The following is a 16655-nucleotide window of genomic DNA, read 5'->3' as shown; positions in this document are numbered from 1 at the left end:
TGGAAAAGAGATGTGGCAAAATCATATTTTATCTCATCATCTGTGGTTTGGATGAAGATCATTTTAATGATTTAGGAACTTTGATCATTTACAAAACAGGATCTCTGCTTCATAACAATAGAGCATATGCTAAATGAAGTAAGAACTGGCTGAGTGACAGATTGGATATGCAACTGTCAACAGAAAACCATCACTGAGTGAGAATGCATTTGGAGAGATTCCAGAGGGATCAGTATAAGGCTCAGTGCTTCCCTGGTTGACATGAAAATAAATATAAACCATTACTGAGAAAATATGTCCCTCCTGTAATGACACAAGCAGACAGTGCAGTTGTATGGAGCAACATAGGGTACTTGCTAAGTTAGGATAATTAAAGGAAAATAGATCCTAATTCAGCAAAGCAAAAAAGAAGTGTAGGAAGAAGGAATGAAAATTGCAACTGCAGGATGGCAGACTCCATACTAAAACAGCTCAAGAGGAGTTTACAGGGCAAAAGTAAAGTTTTTTATGGAAAATTGCAAATGCAATCAGTGGAATGAAAGCAGAGGTAGGGGTAGAGAGAGTGCTACTGATCAGGCAGCATCAGTGAGAAGGATGTCTGAAGGCAGCACACAAAGCTGGTACCCTGGCTGTCAAAAAAACATGAGTGTTTAAAATAACAGAAAGGCAGCGAAAAAGAATCAGTAGATTAATCAAACCCTGAAGAAAATGTCTTCCAATTAAAGACTTAATCTTTTCAGTTTGTTAAAAAGATCACTGAGAAAATCTGGTAGAAGTGAGATGACCTGGATGTGCAAATGTCTTTGTGAGGCAAAGACAGTAGACAGGAAACAGCTATCAGAAAGCAGCAGAGTAAAATTCAGTCACCAGAGGATGAAGCTAGATTAACTTTAGTTATGAAACATTCAAAGGTTCCCTTTTCAAAAGAATAAATAAATCAGAGCATAGTATTGAGACAAATTACCAGGTAAGTCTGTTTTGTGGTGTCTTCAGCAGAAGACTGGATAACTCCCTGGAGGGTAAGTGGCAGTCAGAGGCAAAGACTAGCTGTGGGGCTCAACACCAGGGTAACTGAATGAAAAATGATGGCCCACATTGCACAAGAGCCCACACTAGAGATTTATCACCTCTCCTGGCCTTAAACTTCAGGTAGACCAAAGCAAAAATTAGGAGACTTGCAGCAGTTGTGTGTTTGACATAAACAGCTATTGGGGGTCTGCTGTAAGCAGGGCACCTCTCATTGCCCTGCAGCAGGGGGAGGGAGCTCAGGGGAGCCCCTCCCAAAGGAGCCAGAAGGCTGATGGCCATCACAGACAGTGCAGGTTTGCTCTGTCTGTCATGGCTTCAGGCTGATGTGCCCCTCCCAGAACACCCTGCTCCTTTCAAATGCTGCCTGCAGGCTTTGAAGTCTCACAGACACAGGCACAAAGTCAGATGTGCTGCAGCCTAATTAATTTCAGGTTGACATTTTATTTACAACTACATGGTGTGGCTTTGCTTTCATCGGCTTTGTAGATGCAATACTCTTCACTTGGCAGCTATTGACGTAACTCTGCTCTTCAAGAGGCATAGCCTGATTCTTTCCAATGTGATTGTAAGGATGGGGCTGCTGGGGAAACAGAGCAGACTGCAAGGAACCATTGCTCAATGGAGATCTCATCAATTAGAACAGTTAAATATTGGGCACAGTATCATATCTATACCATATGTTAATGATTTATCTGTTAGTGTAATTATCTAGATCATATCAATGTAACATACCACCCAGGTACAGATGAAAAACTAGGATTCTGTCTTCCTTTTTCCTTGTGAATTACCTCCATTGAGAAAATAATATGCTTTCATTTTTAGATAGACTTTCTTATGCCAGAGGAAGAGAGGGAGTGCCAACAGGGAATGTAGACAGGAAGTTAAGATGAAGAGAACTATGCACTGGGTTTGGCATGTGCTGAAAATAGAGGTATTTTTTAGTACAGAGAGTTAATTAAATAGCTAATAGTTTTAGAATTTGTGAAATAGCACAAAATAAGACCACATGATGCTAGGAACGTCATTAAGGTAGGCTGTGTCTGAGACTGTGTGCTCAGGAGCATGTCCTACACTCCTGGTCTTCTCATTATCCCTCTCAGATACCTGTCCATGAACCTCAACAGCCATTTTTTAGCTAGAGATTCTGCACTTTCTTTTCAGGACAACCAAGATGGGAAGGTGAGGAAAATGATGCACATCTTAAACCTTTCAATCCAAACTCTTTGAAGTGTGCAGTTGGAAAAGAGTACTTCATTACCTATAGACACAAGCTGCTTCAAATGAGAACATTTACCTTCCAGGGTGTAGGCAACACAACCCAACCCAATCCCAATTCCCTCGTGCACACACGGCCCATCCCTCTCTGTGGCTGCCTTCCACAAATGAGCGATGAGAAGGGTATTTGGCTCATCTGCTTCCTCTGCCATGCAACTGTGGTTTGTAGACTGTCAAACCATGGACTGCCACTTCTAACGCTATGGCTGTAATACATATACATGGTTTTGGCTTGACCATGCCTGATCATGATCCAAAGGATTATATAGACCACCAACTGTTCCCAGTTGGCAGATTGTACTATTCTAATCTTTCCTATAAGGAAAGGTTCAGCTATGTGAACATGGCCCATGATCTGCCAGAAGGCCTCATGGGTCAGAAAATGCACCCTGGCCTGTTCTAAGCAGACCCATCTCTCAAAATGGGTCAGAAAATGCATCCTGGTCTGTTCTAAGCAGACACATCTCTCAAAACACTGATTTAGAAAACTTGCCAACTGTCCAAGTGACACAGCTGTGCCCTTCACTGTAGCTAAATCCTGACTCATCTCACCAGAGTTAATGCATCTAACAGGAAGAGCTCTAAACTTCTACACCAAATAGGTAGAGAAAAAGACACGCATGTGAGGACTCAGCCTCTGTATGTTCAACACCCATGAATCACCCTTGCAAGATGCCTCTCAACTAAAAAGCTACACAACTACTTAATGTTGGGCCCCTGGCTTTTACACACTTAAATGCAGGTAAGACTAATCTTACCTTTAGAGTCTCCAGTGGGCCAGATCTACTGCAGTAGCTTCTTACCTCACTGAGAGGGACAAGTTTCATTTTCAGCCCAATGAGATAGGTACATCATTCAGAATGCCCTAAGTGATTCTAGTTGGTGCCTAGCATTAACTTAGTGCAGCCTTAAGCTACCACAGTTGCACTTGTTATCAAAGTCCTTGTGTCCTCTACATAACAGTCTATCTTGTTCCCACCTGAGTATGGCATTACAACTATTTTGTCTGATGCAGGAGACCCAAAATCATTACCCATGTTGGCTGAAAGAGCCCTGATTTTGGCTAAAAGTGAAAAAAAATCAGTACAAACCCATATTCCTTTGGATCAGTATACACTCCTTAACTCTTGCTGGAAAATAGCTTCGGTTTGAGAAGTTGAGGAGGTCAAAGCAGTATTTGTTCTTCCCCACATCAAACAAAGTGCAGTTAAATTCTGTCCTGTTGTCTCCTGGGTGAAGGATGTTTTCATACAGCCAAGTTGTTCTTTGATTTGGATGCTTGAGAGCCTCTTTATAAACAATAACTTTTCCACTGATAGAAGTGCATGGTGGAGAGATTACAAAGACCTGAACCAAAGTTTTGCATATGTCTTCTGCTGCCACAACTAGTCTGTATCCAAACTTGTGGAGGAGATCTACAGGTCCTATGGAGGCAATGATGGAATGTGTTTCTAATGATTTCAGTAACACAGTGATGTATATTTCTTGACTGAGAGGTGGGCAATCAAACTCTACCCACTGGGACCTAGACAGGGGGATTCCTTTGCTAGTTCTAATGCCCAGAGTCTCATCAGAGCATACTCTTCTGAATTCGTAAAGGGTATTGGTGAATATCACATCCAGTGAAATCACAGTCCTGTTCATGGCACATAACTGCTCATTTGTAAAAAGTCCAACCTGAAGAGAGCTTCCAAGCACCTCTGAACTCCTGTTCAAATCAATGTGAAATACAGGCCATTCCACATGGAGGGTGGACATGCTGCTTCTGCTCCACTGGGCAGCACTGCTGTTGTCACTGGGAGAGACCATACTGAACAAGAAATCACCAGCACTCTTGAAATGGAAACACTCAAACACCACCATCCCCTGGGACTGATTTGCAGGAAGCTGTTTTCTTGCAATTATCTCACTGGTGCTGGCATCCAATAAAAGGATGGACACATGCTCTGCTGTCACATTACCACCACTGTAGTACTGATATTCCACAGACACTGTGTCATTGCTGAAAGCTACATGATCCGGGTGCTCCAACAGGAGATACTCCACTTCGCCGAGAACTGAAAGGAAAAGTTCCACAACAGTATTAAGAAACAGACAAGTGATTGTTCCTATGGAAGAAAACAAATATTTTAAAAATGGATATTAAAAGTGGTTCTCAATCTTTTTCAAGTGAACCAGGTGACAAAAAAAGAAAAGGTCCTAGCAATAGCAGTTAGATCTCACCAGCTTTGTTCTGTGCAGGGATGTGATTTGGAGCAGCTCAAAATCCACTGCAGTAACACATTCAGGAAGGTAAAAATGAGTATTTTAAAGCAAACCACAAACAACCCAAAAGATGAACAGAAACCTTAATTTATCAGAATAGATTCTCAAACTTTTCAACTTCGACTTACAGATTTTTAAACTCCACAGAGGCCAGCTGTTTTTCAGCTTCAGCCGTAATTTAGCAAAAAAAGGACAGTGGTTTCTTATACAGACAGATGAAAAATGTCCCCCAAGTTAAATAGAATAGGAAGTCTGCATGATGCTTTTTGAAGCCTTTTCTCTTGCTCTGTCTTATGAATCTTTCATTTTGCTCATTTGCATCGCAGACACTTGAGTGAAAGAGCTGAAAATAACAGTGATGGTGACTGCAGCACTTTTCTTGTCTCAGATGTGGTGCAACATGTCTAAATGACATCATTTCATTATAAATGGTGCAGTCTTTTCAAATTCACTTCTTGCATGACCATGTTTGTGCAAGTTGCCAAATTATCCTGAGACATGCTGTAACTAGTGATGATATCTAAAGCAATAAATTGGAAGATCACATTTCCGTTCTTAGCTCAGCTACCTTCTCTGCATTGCTTGAACCTTAAGGATTTCAAACACAGAAAGGTTATCTGAAAAATGGGAACTGCATATATCTATTCCAGATACAGAATGTACTGTGAGACATCTTTATTAAATTAATTGTCTGGGGAAAGGCTTCTAAGTCTTAGATGGAAGTGTAAAACTTTGGTTAAAGCAATCCTTTCATAAGTAGTATCAAGTAACAATACTTTGACTTGTTAAATCTGTTACACATGTCTTAAGATTACCTCAAAGAAAGCTTTGCTGGAAAAACACTGCAACTGCCAAGGCAAGCATTTAGCAGTCAGGAGTAGCAGGACTCATCTCACATAATATTAGACGCCTACTACTCTAAGCTTCAATTTGAGTTAGTCACCTTGGATTCACTTTCTTCTCAGCAGGAAAGGTTTTCAGGAAGAAATTCATCTGACTGGGTATAGACATTTACATCTGGGCAGGGTGCAGTGTGCACTGGGAAAAAAGAGCCTATTACTTGCCACTAGCTATAACATGTCCTTTAAATAACCAGCTCCAACCACATACATACATACATAAAGTCTGAGTAAAGGTGGCACGTACAGCCTTACACATATAAATCATACACATACTCTTACATGTATGTGCTATAACTCCAGCCTTTCATTTGCATTTCCACAAGACACTGCTTCATTTGGCAGATTGACAGTGCTCATTATCAGAGGGTTCTTTTGTTCTCAGTCTTCTGTTGGTGGTCCTATGTATTATTGACTGCACACCGTCCAAAATCCATTCTGATAATACAGAATTATTCATTTCCCCCATGGACTCTTCTGTTGTGCCCTTATTGTAGTGCATTAGTAATATAAATTACTTTATCCTTCTAAAATCTCTGAAAAATGAGAGGAGGTCACTATTCTTGTTTAGTGTGTTAGGAACCAAGGCACAGGCATGAAGGTAAAACATGTCAAGTATCAACTAATTGTGGTGCCCTCTGAAAGCCAGGACCTGATTTTAAATACAATGGTCCTTCAGACATCGAAAGCAGGATCCCGTTCATTGCAGCTGTGGTAAGCACATGGCAAACCTGATCTCAACTTGGACGCCCAGAGAGTAAGAGGCAGACCCTAAACACCTGTGAAAAGTGTCCCTCTGAACTGCCCAGCAACACACTATCCTTGTTTTTCATATTTTGGCTCTGTCATGTGTGCCTGCCCATATTTTACAGTCCTGTTTCCACCACCATCTGCTTTCAGTATTTCTTGGGTACTAACCCAACTCCATTACTGTTACCACAGTTCTTCAAACTCCTGCACTCATCTCTTTACCTTATAGCTCTTTTATCTTCTGCTGTTCCTTGGGCCTGCAATTAACTCCAGCACATTCCCACCTTCCTTGCTCAGTGCTAGCATTCCATAAGGGAGCACAGGACAATCAACTCTTGTGTCCGATAATGGGGAATTCTTGCCCTGAGCTAGAGCATGCACAGTGTTGTATGAGGTTGGCAAGAGGAGCCAGGGGGAGTTGGGGCACACTCGACCTTTCAGAGAATCTCATCTCTAAGTCACCTGCAAGGATTTAGATCTGGACCAGATCTAGGGTCTTCATAGGGACAGCAGAAAGCATGTCCCAGGCCACTGTGAAAACTCTAACAAAGATGAAGTTCCCACAGCTGGTGAGTTTCCCAGTGAAATGGCTGTGAGTTGCGGGGATTTTTTCTCTTTGATAGTGGGCAAAATGATGCATTTCTCTACATGGGAATCAGCTAGAATCAATGTGCTGAAACATTAAAGGAAAAGGAAATCAGCCCATGGCAAAAACCCAGCATGAAAAATTTCAATTTTAAGCTTTAAACTTACAACAAAAACATTCAAGCAATAGTAATGAAAAGCACTGATGTTTCTACCTACTGCTTTATTGTCCTTACTCTCTTTTACAACTGTCTTGACCTTCTTGCACTGTTTGTCATTTGGAATGGCTGAGATGAGGAGTAACACCACTCTGTATGTAGGGAAGAAGGACAGGAGAGCAGGGGACTGCTGTGGAGCAGTCCATCAACCCTAAGTGCACATGTGAGGAAAGTGAGCACTGCTGGAGGATGCTGTTACAGCACCGCAGAGCTCTGGCTGGTGCACCCCAGCTCGCAGCATCCTTTCCCCCAATTTGGTAAATAAGAAATTTGCACTTTTGGACAGCCCACATAGCAGTTTTTCACAATGCTCCAAAAGACACTAGTCAGGAGACAGCTTCCACTGCAAGCTCCTTCAGCTGCCCTCCAGCCTACTATGTGCCCATGACTCTGCCACATGCCAAAATTCATCCTAATCGTTTATCATTTTCATTGCCATTACAATGGTCTCCCATTGAAAGAAGTCTGGCTGTGGTACCAACAACCTGCCAGAGGAGTCTTTGTAAGAATTCACACTTTAAAAGATTAAAAGTCTTTGATTTCACTGAAGAGCAAGAAGAATTACTTGAAGGTGCTATTCAGATAGTTATTTATGTTTAAGTATTTTTAAGCCAGCTTGGGTTGTGCTGTTGCCTTGTCAGCCATCGGTAACACAGAGCTAAGTAGAACAAAAACATCAGTAAAACTGATAAGAAATGAGAATACAGTTTAGTTGGATGTTAGAGCTTTTTATAGCACTTCAGTAATTTTCCAGAGCATACTGGATCACTTAAAAATAGTCTTGCCTGAAACAGAGAACTATATAAATGAAATAGTTATCTAAAATTGATGTACACAGTAAAATTCAAAAATATGTATATGCAGAACTGTTTGGAAGCAATTTTCTGAATTATGGGCTGCCCTTTAACTGGAAATAAGGTGAAAGTTGATGCACCTAAGGTTTGTAGCAGAGATTTAGCTCATTAACTGCACCTCATAATTACTTGCTGCACCACACTCTATAAAGTTCATGAATAATAGCTTTTACCTCTGAGTCAATCAGTTGTGAATGTCTACAGGACTGGCTCACCAAGAACCAGTGGATATTGTAATCATTCATCTCACATCTTGGCTCCAGTGAATTTATTACTTACCTTCACTGTGTTACGCACTCAGTGCAGTGTTTCTATCTGGGCTGGTTAGCTGTCTTATTTAAAAAAGGAGTTGTACTAAAAGCTATAGATAAGAGTCTTTACTTCTACTAGAACCAAGTTCATCTAAAAGATAGCAATTCTAGGTTCTCTACCTAGGATCTTTCAGGGATCCTTTGTTCTGCAGCAGATATAGAGGCTATATAGAGGAATAAGTAGCATACCAGTCATTACTTATAATCATTTTTCTCACTTATACAAGGACAGCATACTGCATATGTTTTTGTCCATTTCTCTCTTTTGTAAGACAACTTCAGCTGTTTGATGCAAGAACTACCTGCTACAGCTCATTCCATAAGTGGGGATTAACCACTTCTTTTCCCATGTTTTCCACGCTGTACTTATTTCTGCAGTGCACAGCTTAATCCTTCAGCATGGTTTGACAATGTACTGCAGCTGTCAAAACAATCTTGGCTTTTAAACTAGGAATGAAATTTTCTAAAACATATGAATTGCTTAGGAATTAAGAGTCCCATTTTCAAAATTTCTAATTCACTCTGCAATAAGAAAGTAATTTGCAAACCTACTTCCTACTTAGTACATTCTTGGAAAGGATAAGACACCATACATATGATGCCCCTCAGCTTGTAGGCATCTTGCAGGTTTCTGACTTGAACTTAGGATGTCTAACTTCCCTCCTTGGCAGCTGATGGTGAAAAGGAGGCTTTTTCATTCTACACATCTCAGCTGCAGATGGGTAAGAGCTGCTTTCAATATGTATGGACTAATCAAACAAGACTGACTGTCTCTGACTACCTGTCTAATTTTATCTGACTAAGATTGAATGAGTCTGAACCTCATCCTTTGGCTTCTTATACAGTCAGAGTAAAGAACACCTCTGTTGTACTCAAAAGTTCTCTGGGTGGCAGATGGGGGGCTCAGATGGGGGCTCACTCAGCCACAGGAGGTTGGCTGTACTGTAGATGCTTACATATGATCCAACCACCCAGGTGCCTTTCCTAGTAACAGAGAGAAACAGGTAGTTCTGTACATATTTCCACCCATCCAACTATGGATACCTAAACCAGGCCTATATCCCATGATGTTCATTAAATATTATGAAATATAAGTCTTACAAGAGAGCAGAGTTCCAGTTACTGCTTCTAGCACAGCCAGTCCCTTGATGCTCATGGAAATTTGTTAATTTGTCTTGTTCATTTCCCTGAGCAAATTTACATCAGGAAAGAATCCTGACACTGATCTAAAGGGACAGTTTATGCAAGTTGCATTTAACTATTGCATAAGATCTAGACTAAATTCTGTGCCTATCAGTGGTGGCTTCTGTAGCATTTCATTTCCACAGATCACCTGGAAACACCACCATTCAAAACCACCTTGTGGATGCACATCACAGTTTTCCCTTGACAGCTCTAATACTCACCGTAGTCACAGAGCACTACTAACAATAGATTTGAAAAATCTTTCAACATATGTTTCATTCTGACCAGTGAGATCCTGGGTCCTTTTACTCCTCATGTCCTTTTTCAGCTCCAAAGTGCCAGCACACTTTCCAAGAACACCTAAAAGTTAAAAAATTACAGCTGTGTCAACTTTGCTTCATAAAATACAAGAAGAAAGACATATCATTAATAAGTAAAAAACTATTAATTAACTATTAATTAACATTTCTCTCATTTACTTAACAACTACTAACACTTATTAATATATCTGAATAAGGACAGCTACAACTCGCTGTACAATAATTTTCCATCCTGAAATGCAGCTCCTGAGCCAGAACAACAAAAGACAGATAACAATTTTATCTTTGCACTGCAGGAACTGCTGCTATGGATATCATATAATATGACCAAGGCTCATAATAGCAAAATAATGAGTATTTTATACAAAATACAACTCTGAGCTCAGGACATAGGACATATTGATATTGGAGATTTATTGCTGGTGCACAATTCACATCATTTGTCAGCTGCTTTCAAGTATGAAAGCAGTTCAGCAGCAAACTAATTGGTCATCGAAACAACTTTTTGGTCATCGAACTCCCTCTGTTATTCAGGTCTAGTAATACACTTAGTGATCTTACCAGATTTATAAGAGATCTATAACTGCCTTTTATGTCATTCTGACTGATCAGATGGAAAAGGTGCCAACTTCCACTTTTTCCTCCATAATTTTTTAAGTTTACAATCACTACAGCCTTTGCTAAGCCAATAGAAATAGACTTCTTTTGGCAAGCTTCCCAGTTTTATGTCCACGTGGTTTAAACTAGTCTTTATGAGTCTCGTAACAATTAGATAAAAGAGGTTGGAAGCACAATGATAGCAGCAAAACCAAACAGTTTCTTTCAGAAATGTAAGTAGAAGGGATTCTAAAAAGAGAAATTCTACTCAGAGGCCATTTCAAAATATAATAATTGCTCTCCTGCGTTTCACAGAGCACCTACAGGTCAGTGTCACTGTGCTCACCATCACACAAACATGCAAGAAAGGTCTTGATCCATTAAGTTTACAACCTATTTTATGAGAGAAATCTGGCACTGGAGCAGGCAGAAGTTCGGAATGAACAAAACTGTGGAGGATAATGGTGAAACACAGGAACCAAGTACGGCAAAGATCACGTATGTCTTCAGAAATCACAAGATATTTCAGCAATTACACTGCTCTGCTTGTTGAACTAAGATGCAGCAGACGTGTTACTTGAAAGCTTTTTGAACTGCTGTCTGTGCCAAGTGGCTGGAGAGAATAATTTCTAAGAAGAGACTAGCGGCACAGCCTTGCTCAGTAAAAGCCCATTATAATAATAGCTGCACATATCTGAAAGGAATAATCATCATCTGGCCCAGGAACTTGACAGGGCTCCAGAAAACATTAGATAGGGACAGTGATACCGCCACCACCCTCAATTTCACTTGATACGCTGTAAATTACAGGAAGACAAACCTTGTGCCTCAGGAGAGGGGCGGCTGCTGACGGAGGGCGGCGAGGAGCCAGCCCGCCTCCAGGGACGGCCGCTCCCGAGCTCCTCCAGCTGCCGGCAGCAGGAGCAGCATCACAGCAGGAACATAATTTCTTGCCTGTATCTTTACTGATCACTAATCAGTTAATCGAAACAAGGAATCAAAGTAGTCCAAAGAAGAAAAAGCAGGCTTTGTTTAAAAAATTTAATTGTGATAGATGTCTTGGCATCTAGAGTTAACTCCTCAAAGAAAATCTGAAGATATGTGGCATCACTGTAAACTGCCCTGAAATAAAGTGGGGGAAAATTGCTTTGTGGGCCACTACCATAATTGTGCTGGATGACTTTAACGGGTCCTTTCCATTCCTAGCTTTTCTAGCTGCAGATTCTTCAAATGGCTTTTACAAATACTTCTTTCAGAAAGTCACACATTGACAGATGAAATTCAAATAATCCTAATCTCAGTCTAATGAGCAACACACTGCACAGAGGAAATGAAGCTATGGAAAGGAGAATAAATGCTCAGGAAAAAAGAAAAAAGTCTGTGTAGGAGAGCACTCTTGAGGTACCCGCCTTACATCTTAATTTGCACATCAGCCCAACCAAGCAAAAAGCAGCATGGTTCATGAGACAGGGTGCCAGCGGGAGGCACAGGGACCAGACCTGACTTCTGTTCCTATTCCTGCCACTGCCAGACATAATGTCAGCAAACTGCAGCATTAATCTGCTCCCCTCCTCTCCACCCCATCTTTCACGCTCTGTATTTATAGTAAAGACTTTTCAGGACAGAGATTCTTTCTAACCAAGCCGGAGATGGAGCCCAGCGCCAGAGCCCCTGGGTGTTTCGGTAACACCAATCATTTGTCACACCAAAACCTCCTTCCCTCTCACCCTTCCTCCTGTGTTATCTTGGCTCTCTTGGGAAAAGATTGTGGTGTGCAGTGTGGGTAACACCCAGGCTAGAACTGGAGTGTTTGAAACTGTACCAAAACTAACTTCCAATTAGTGAGATCAGGTACCTCTGGAAGCCTAGCCCAGGGCTACTTCACCCTCTGCACGCCTCTGCAGCACCGGATTGCAGCAGGAGCCCTCCCACCTCACACACACACAGCTACTTCAGGCTACCAGCTGCAGTGCAGCCCTACCTTTGACCAAAGCTCCAATTAAAGTGCTCCATGAAGCCTCCCTGAGCTTTTGCACCTTTGCTAGCTCAATTCCAATAGCACCTCTAAATGCAATGCTGGCCCATTTCTGGTGTAGTAGTGCCCTCGTACTCCTCTCTTTTTGCACAGGTTTGTTCCTCTCCCCTCCTTCACTTTTCCTTCCTTTTGCCTCATCTCAGTTATGAGGCCTTACACTGACCTCTAAGTTCAGTTCAGAATTGTCTCCTTGCCTATCTTCTCTAAGCCAATTTCTTTCTAGATTTCACCTCATTTTTAGGTCTTCTTCCAAATTCTCATATATTTTCCCCCTGCTCAAATATTTTTCCTCTTTTCACACTCCTATAAAATTGGTTTTTGAAGCAGACAGTACATTTAAATGGTTTTTACTCTATTCAGATCTTCTACCTCAAGTTCATTAACTTAATGAGATGAAAAATGATGGAACGGAGAAGGCTATCAGACTTCAAATAATTGGCTTTTTTAATTTATTGCTCTCGTGGACAAGCATGAACTGAGGCTCTATTGTGCAAAATGCAGCAGAAGCACAGCAACATAAAAAGATGCTTTCTTCTTCCAAGAGACAGTGTAATGGGCTGACTGGAAGTGGAAGACTTCCTCTCCAAAGGGAATTTGAAATGACAGATGAGGAGGGCAGAAGCCATAAAGCGCTTTGGAAGCAAAGACCAAGAGGCTTGTGTGCAACGCAAATGACACAGGAAAACTTTGAGTCCCTGCTCTGCAGCAGATTTCCTGTGCTATCTTGGTCACATCTCTTCCTGTGGCACAGCTCTCCACTGGAGACTGTATCTCACTATCTGGTATGGGGGCTACAAGAGTAAATCCTCATCAGCTGTGTGGTTTGCAAGCACACAGTGTCACTAACCAGGTAAGAGCCAGACACGAAATCTGAAATTGTACCTACAATATCTTTTGCAAGTAAGTAACAGAATAGGCTATAATACTGCCTATTAGAATCATATGTATTAATCTATTTAAAAAATGTCCCTATTTCCCTACATTGTTAAAACCATAAAATATATTGGGATCATTTTGGTTTTACAAAAAAAACAAACAAACAAAACAAAACAAAAAAAAAACCACCAAAAAAACCACCACTAAAATAAACCAAATAAATAAAAAACTCCAAGCCCACTGGATTTATGACTCCCGGTATTTTTGCAGCAGTATCCAAGGCTGCAGCACAGACATGACATTTCAGACACCAGCTACCTCTTCTGAGAGCTGTCACCTGCTGATTTGGCAGTAACCACCTTCACCAAGTGCAATGGCACTGCATTCAGTGCCTACTCCCCGTTCATTAGGGAGATGAGAGGCAAATAAGCCTTGTAGTTAAGAAAGGGCCATCAGGAATTAATCAGACACTCCATGACCAAGCATGGAGTTTAATGAGAACACAAATCCATGGCAGTCAAAACCTCTGTGCTCTGGAGCCTCAGTAATGCAGAGAAGTGCCACTGATGGATCCCATATTTCACCTACCCACAAATACCCTCAGTCCCCTTCCTATTTGCAAATCCTCACCAAGAGCTGAGCCCTCCCCTGCCCTAGCTCCCGTCCTCCTTCAGTGACAGGGTTGTTCTTGCTCATCTCTCCTCTGAGCACAGCCCTGCTCTCTGCTTGTCCCACCAGCCCCACAGCTGCAGGTGAAAATGGACCCATCCATGGCACAGAAACGCCCCTGACTTAGGGCACACAGGAGAGCAAGGTGGGAGAAGGGCTTGGAGAAGGAGTGGGTGTGTGTGGGGGCAGTATGACGTCAGGCTGAGGAGTGATCCTTTTGGAACCAACCTGCCCCAAGAAGCAGCACCTACCCCAGGCACTCTGATGGACCCAGCAACCAGTCACAGTCTGGGTATTTATTAGAATTGAGGAGGAAAAAAAATCCTTTTTAGCTGTTCACTAGTAAACATTTTTCAGTTGTATTTGCAGCCTAAAATCTGCACAGTTCTGGCTATGTATAAGAGGCTCATGGCAAAATAGGCTACAGACAGAAAAGCCTGAAAGTCCCTAAATCCTCCCTACATTTCACAAGCAGCACTACCAGCAAAAAGAAATGTGTATCTGCAACATTTCCTCAAATGGATTTCTTCATATTTTATCTGTACGCTGGAAAAGAGATTAATTATTTTCAACCATCATATGCTTATTGCAATGGGATTAGGCAGCTATTGAAGTGTTACCACCTGCTGGGAATTTCAGAACCTTCCATATAATCTCTTCACTTTGACAGTAAAAAGAGAACACCTCAACTATTCATCACATTTTATCAAAATCTAATCACTGCTGACCAGCCAGAGTGGTCAGGGCCAAAAATATGCCACTTCTTGGAAGATATTTAGTTTAGCCAGGAAAGTGTCTATGTGATGTCTGCCACAGCAGGGGGCTGGAGCTGACATCCTCAAAGGCATCTTTCATTCTTATTTACACATCCAACAATTTTACATTGTTATCAGATAATGACTTTATTAAAATTATGCATCTAAATTCACTAGGCTGAAACTGACAGCACCAGATCCTCCATGTGCAACAAAAAACCAATAATTAGCTGGTAAAGCCTATTTTCATTAATATTTGGGGTCAGATCTCACAAAATCCTGGGATTTCTCAGCTCTTTTTGATATTAACATAGCAATTCAAGAGCAGACTGGCCAGCAACATCTGACCTTTGAAACTATAGGGCTTACAATAAACAGCGTATAGGGATGATATTTACTTTGGAAAATGTACAATGAAAACAAGTTTACTCAGCAAAGGAGATTTGGGAAGATGTTCGAGCAATAATAAATAAAGAATGCAAAGAATTATATACATTAGATGAGAGCTCATGGCATAAGGGAAGGAATGCAGTCATCCATTCTTTCCTTTCCCCTTCAGAGTTTCTTTAACAACAACAAAAAAAAATATATATATACTGTCCACTATTACTGGAATTCCTCTTTCGGTGGAGTTTATAATGAAGATCCTCGTATGGAGAACATACATGGCACAGCTGATATAATCAGAAGTTTGTCAGAGAAGTAGGTCTGAAATACCGTGAAGTATCAGTATTAAAAAGAGAATTGCGAAGCTTTCCCCTACGCTTTACCCTGGGTTTGCCGGGCACTCACACGGCTTCGACCGGTCTAGCGACTGATATAAAGTAGAAATCAGCAAACATATTCAAAAACACTAAAATTATTCCTACCTATCACGGACTCGGGCGAGGAAGCCGGGCAGTCGCTCCCCGTGCCGATGCTCCCGGCACTCCGAGAGCGCTGCAGCGCCGGGGCTCCGGGCAGGACGGCCGCTGCCTCCGGGGCAGAGGCGACCACAGAGGATACGGAGCGGGGGCAAACCCGGGACCTGCCGGCACACGGGTGTTTTAAAACATCTCCGGGACCGCGCGTCACGGCGATCACGGCGCGATCCCACGGCACCGCTCGCTCCGACCGACGGCTCTCCCCGCCCGTGCCCGCCGGCTCCGCGCCGACAGCCACCCCCGGCCGGCTCCGAGCCCGGGGCGGCCGGGGCTCCGCACCGCCCCACCCCGCGGCACACAGCGACCCGCCCGCGCCCCGGCACCCCCGGGCTCGGCTCCCACCCCGCGCTCACCTCCACACCGCGGGCGGAGCGGCCGGCGGGTCGGGGATAGGGCGCGGTCCTTCCCGTGGAGGAGACGCCGCCGGCACTGCCGGACGGGCGGGCGCTCGCTGCCCGGCGGCGGCGGGAGTGGCGGCAGGAGGGTTAAATGGCGGCTGCGGGCGGCTGTCAGCGGGCGCGGGGCGGCGGCGGCGGGCGCCGAGCGAGGGCAGCCCGCGCCCCTGGCCGTGAGGCGCTCCCGGCCCGGCCCTGCCCCGCCGCGGCCGCGCCGCCCTCACACGCCCGCCCGCCCGCCGGGCTGGGGGGGCCCTGCGGGAGGGGAGACACGTGAGGGGCGCGCCCCACCCGTGTGCGCCCCCGCGCTGGGCCAGCCCCGGTGAAGGCGCTGGGGCAGCCCGGCAGCTCCCCTCAGGGTGCGTACGGTTTGTATGGCAGCCCTACGAGGAGCGGCCGAGGTCACTTGGTCTGTTCAGCCTGGAGGAGACTGTGGGAAGAGCTCATCGCAGTTACAGCGTACTCAGGGTGGGATGCAGAGGGGCAGACACTGATCTCTTCTCTGTGGTGACCAGTGATGGGACCCGTGGGAATGGCTTGAGGTAGTGGCAGGGGAGGTTTAGGTAGGATGTCAGGAAAAAGTTCGTCCCGAGGGTGGTTGGGCCCCGGAACAGCTCCCCAGGGAAGCGGACACAGCCCCAGCCTGACGGAGCTCAGGAGCGTTCGGACAATGCTGTCAGGCACATGGTGTGACTCCTGGGCATGGCCCTGTGC

The 16655-nt window shown here is 43.5% G+C and overlaps 1 protein-coding gene across 2 annotated transcripts in view; it reads right to left on the bottom strand.

Annotated features, from left to right (window-relative positions):
* THSD1 (thrombospondin type 1 domain containing 1) overlaps positions 1-16113 on the bottom strand; it is a 30631-nt gene extending 14518 nt beyond the window's left edge. The window contains exons 1-4 of one of the 2 annotated variants that reach the window (XM_030956878.1): positions 15900-16113; positions 15493-15650; positions 9593-9731; positions 3396-4361 (exon numbers count right to left, since the gene is read on the bottom strand). In XM_030956878.1, coding sequence (XP_030812738.1) covers positions 3396-4361; positions 9593-9650 — 1024 coding nt within the window. In that variant the 5' untranslated portion in view covers positions 9651-9731; positions 15493-15650; positions 15900-16113. Of the gene's footprint in view, positions 1-3395; positions 4362-9592; positions 9732-15492; positions 15721-15899 lie in introns of those variants that run through there. The other variant, XM_030956887.1, reaches the window with a different exon arrangement.
* Between the last annotated feature and the right edge of the window lie 542 nt (positions 16114-16655).

The sequence above is a fragment of the Camarhynchus parvulus genome, chromosome 1 (assembly GCF_901933205.1).
Source record: "Camarhynchus parvulus chromosome 1, STF_HiC, whole genome shotgun sequence".
In the NCBI taxonomy this organism is placed as follows: Eukaryota; Metazoa; Chordata; class Aves; order Passeriformes; family Thraupidae; genus Camarhynchus; species Camarhynchus parvulus.
The sequence above is the reverse complement of the archived record's forward strand: the minus strand, read 5'-3'. Positions and strand labels throughout refer to the sequence as shown.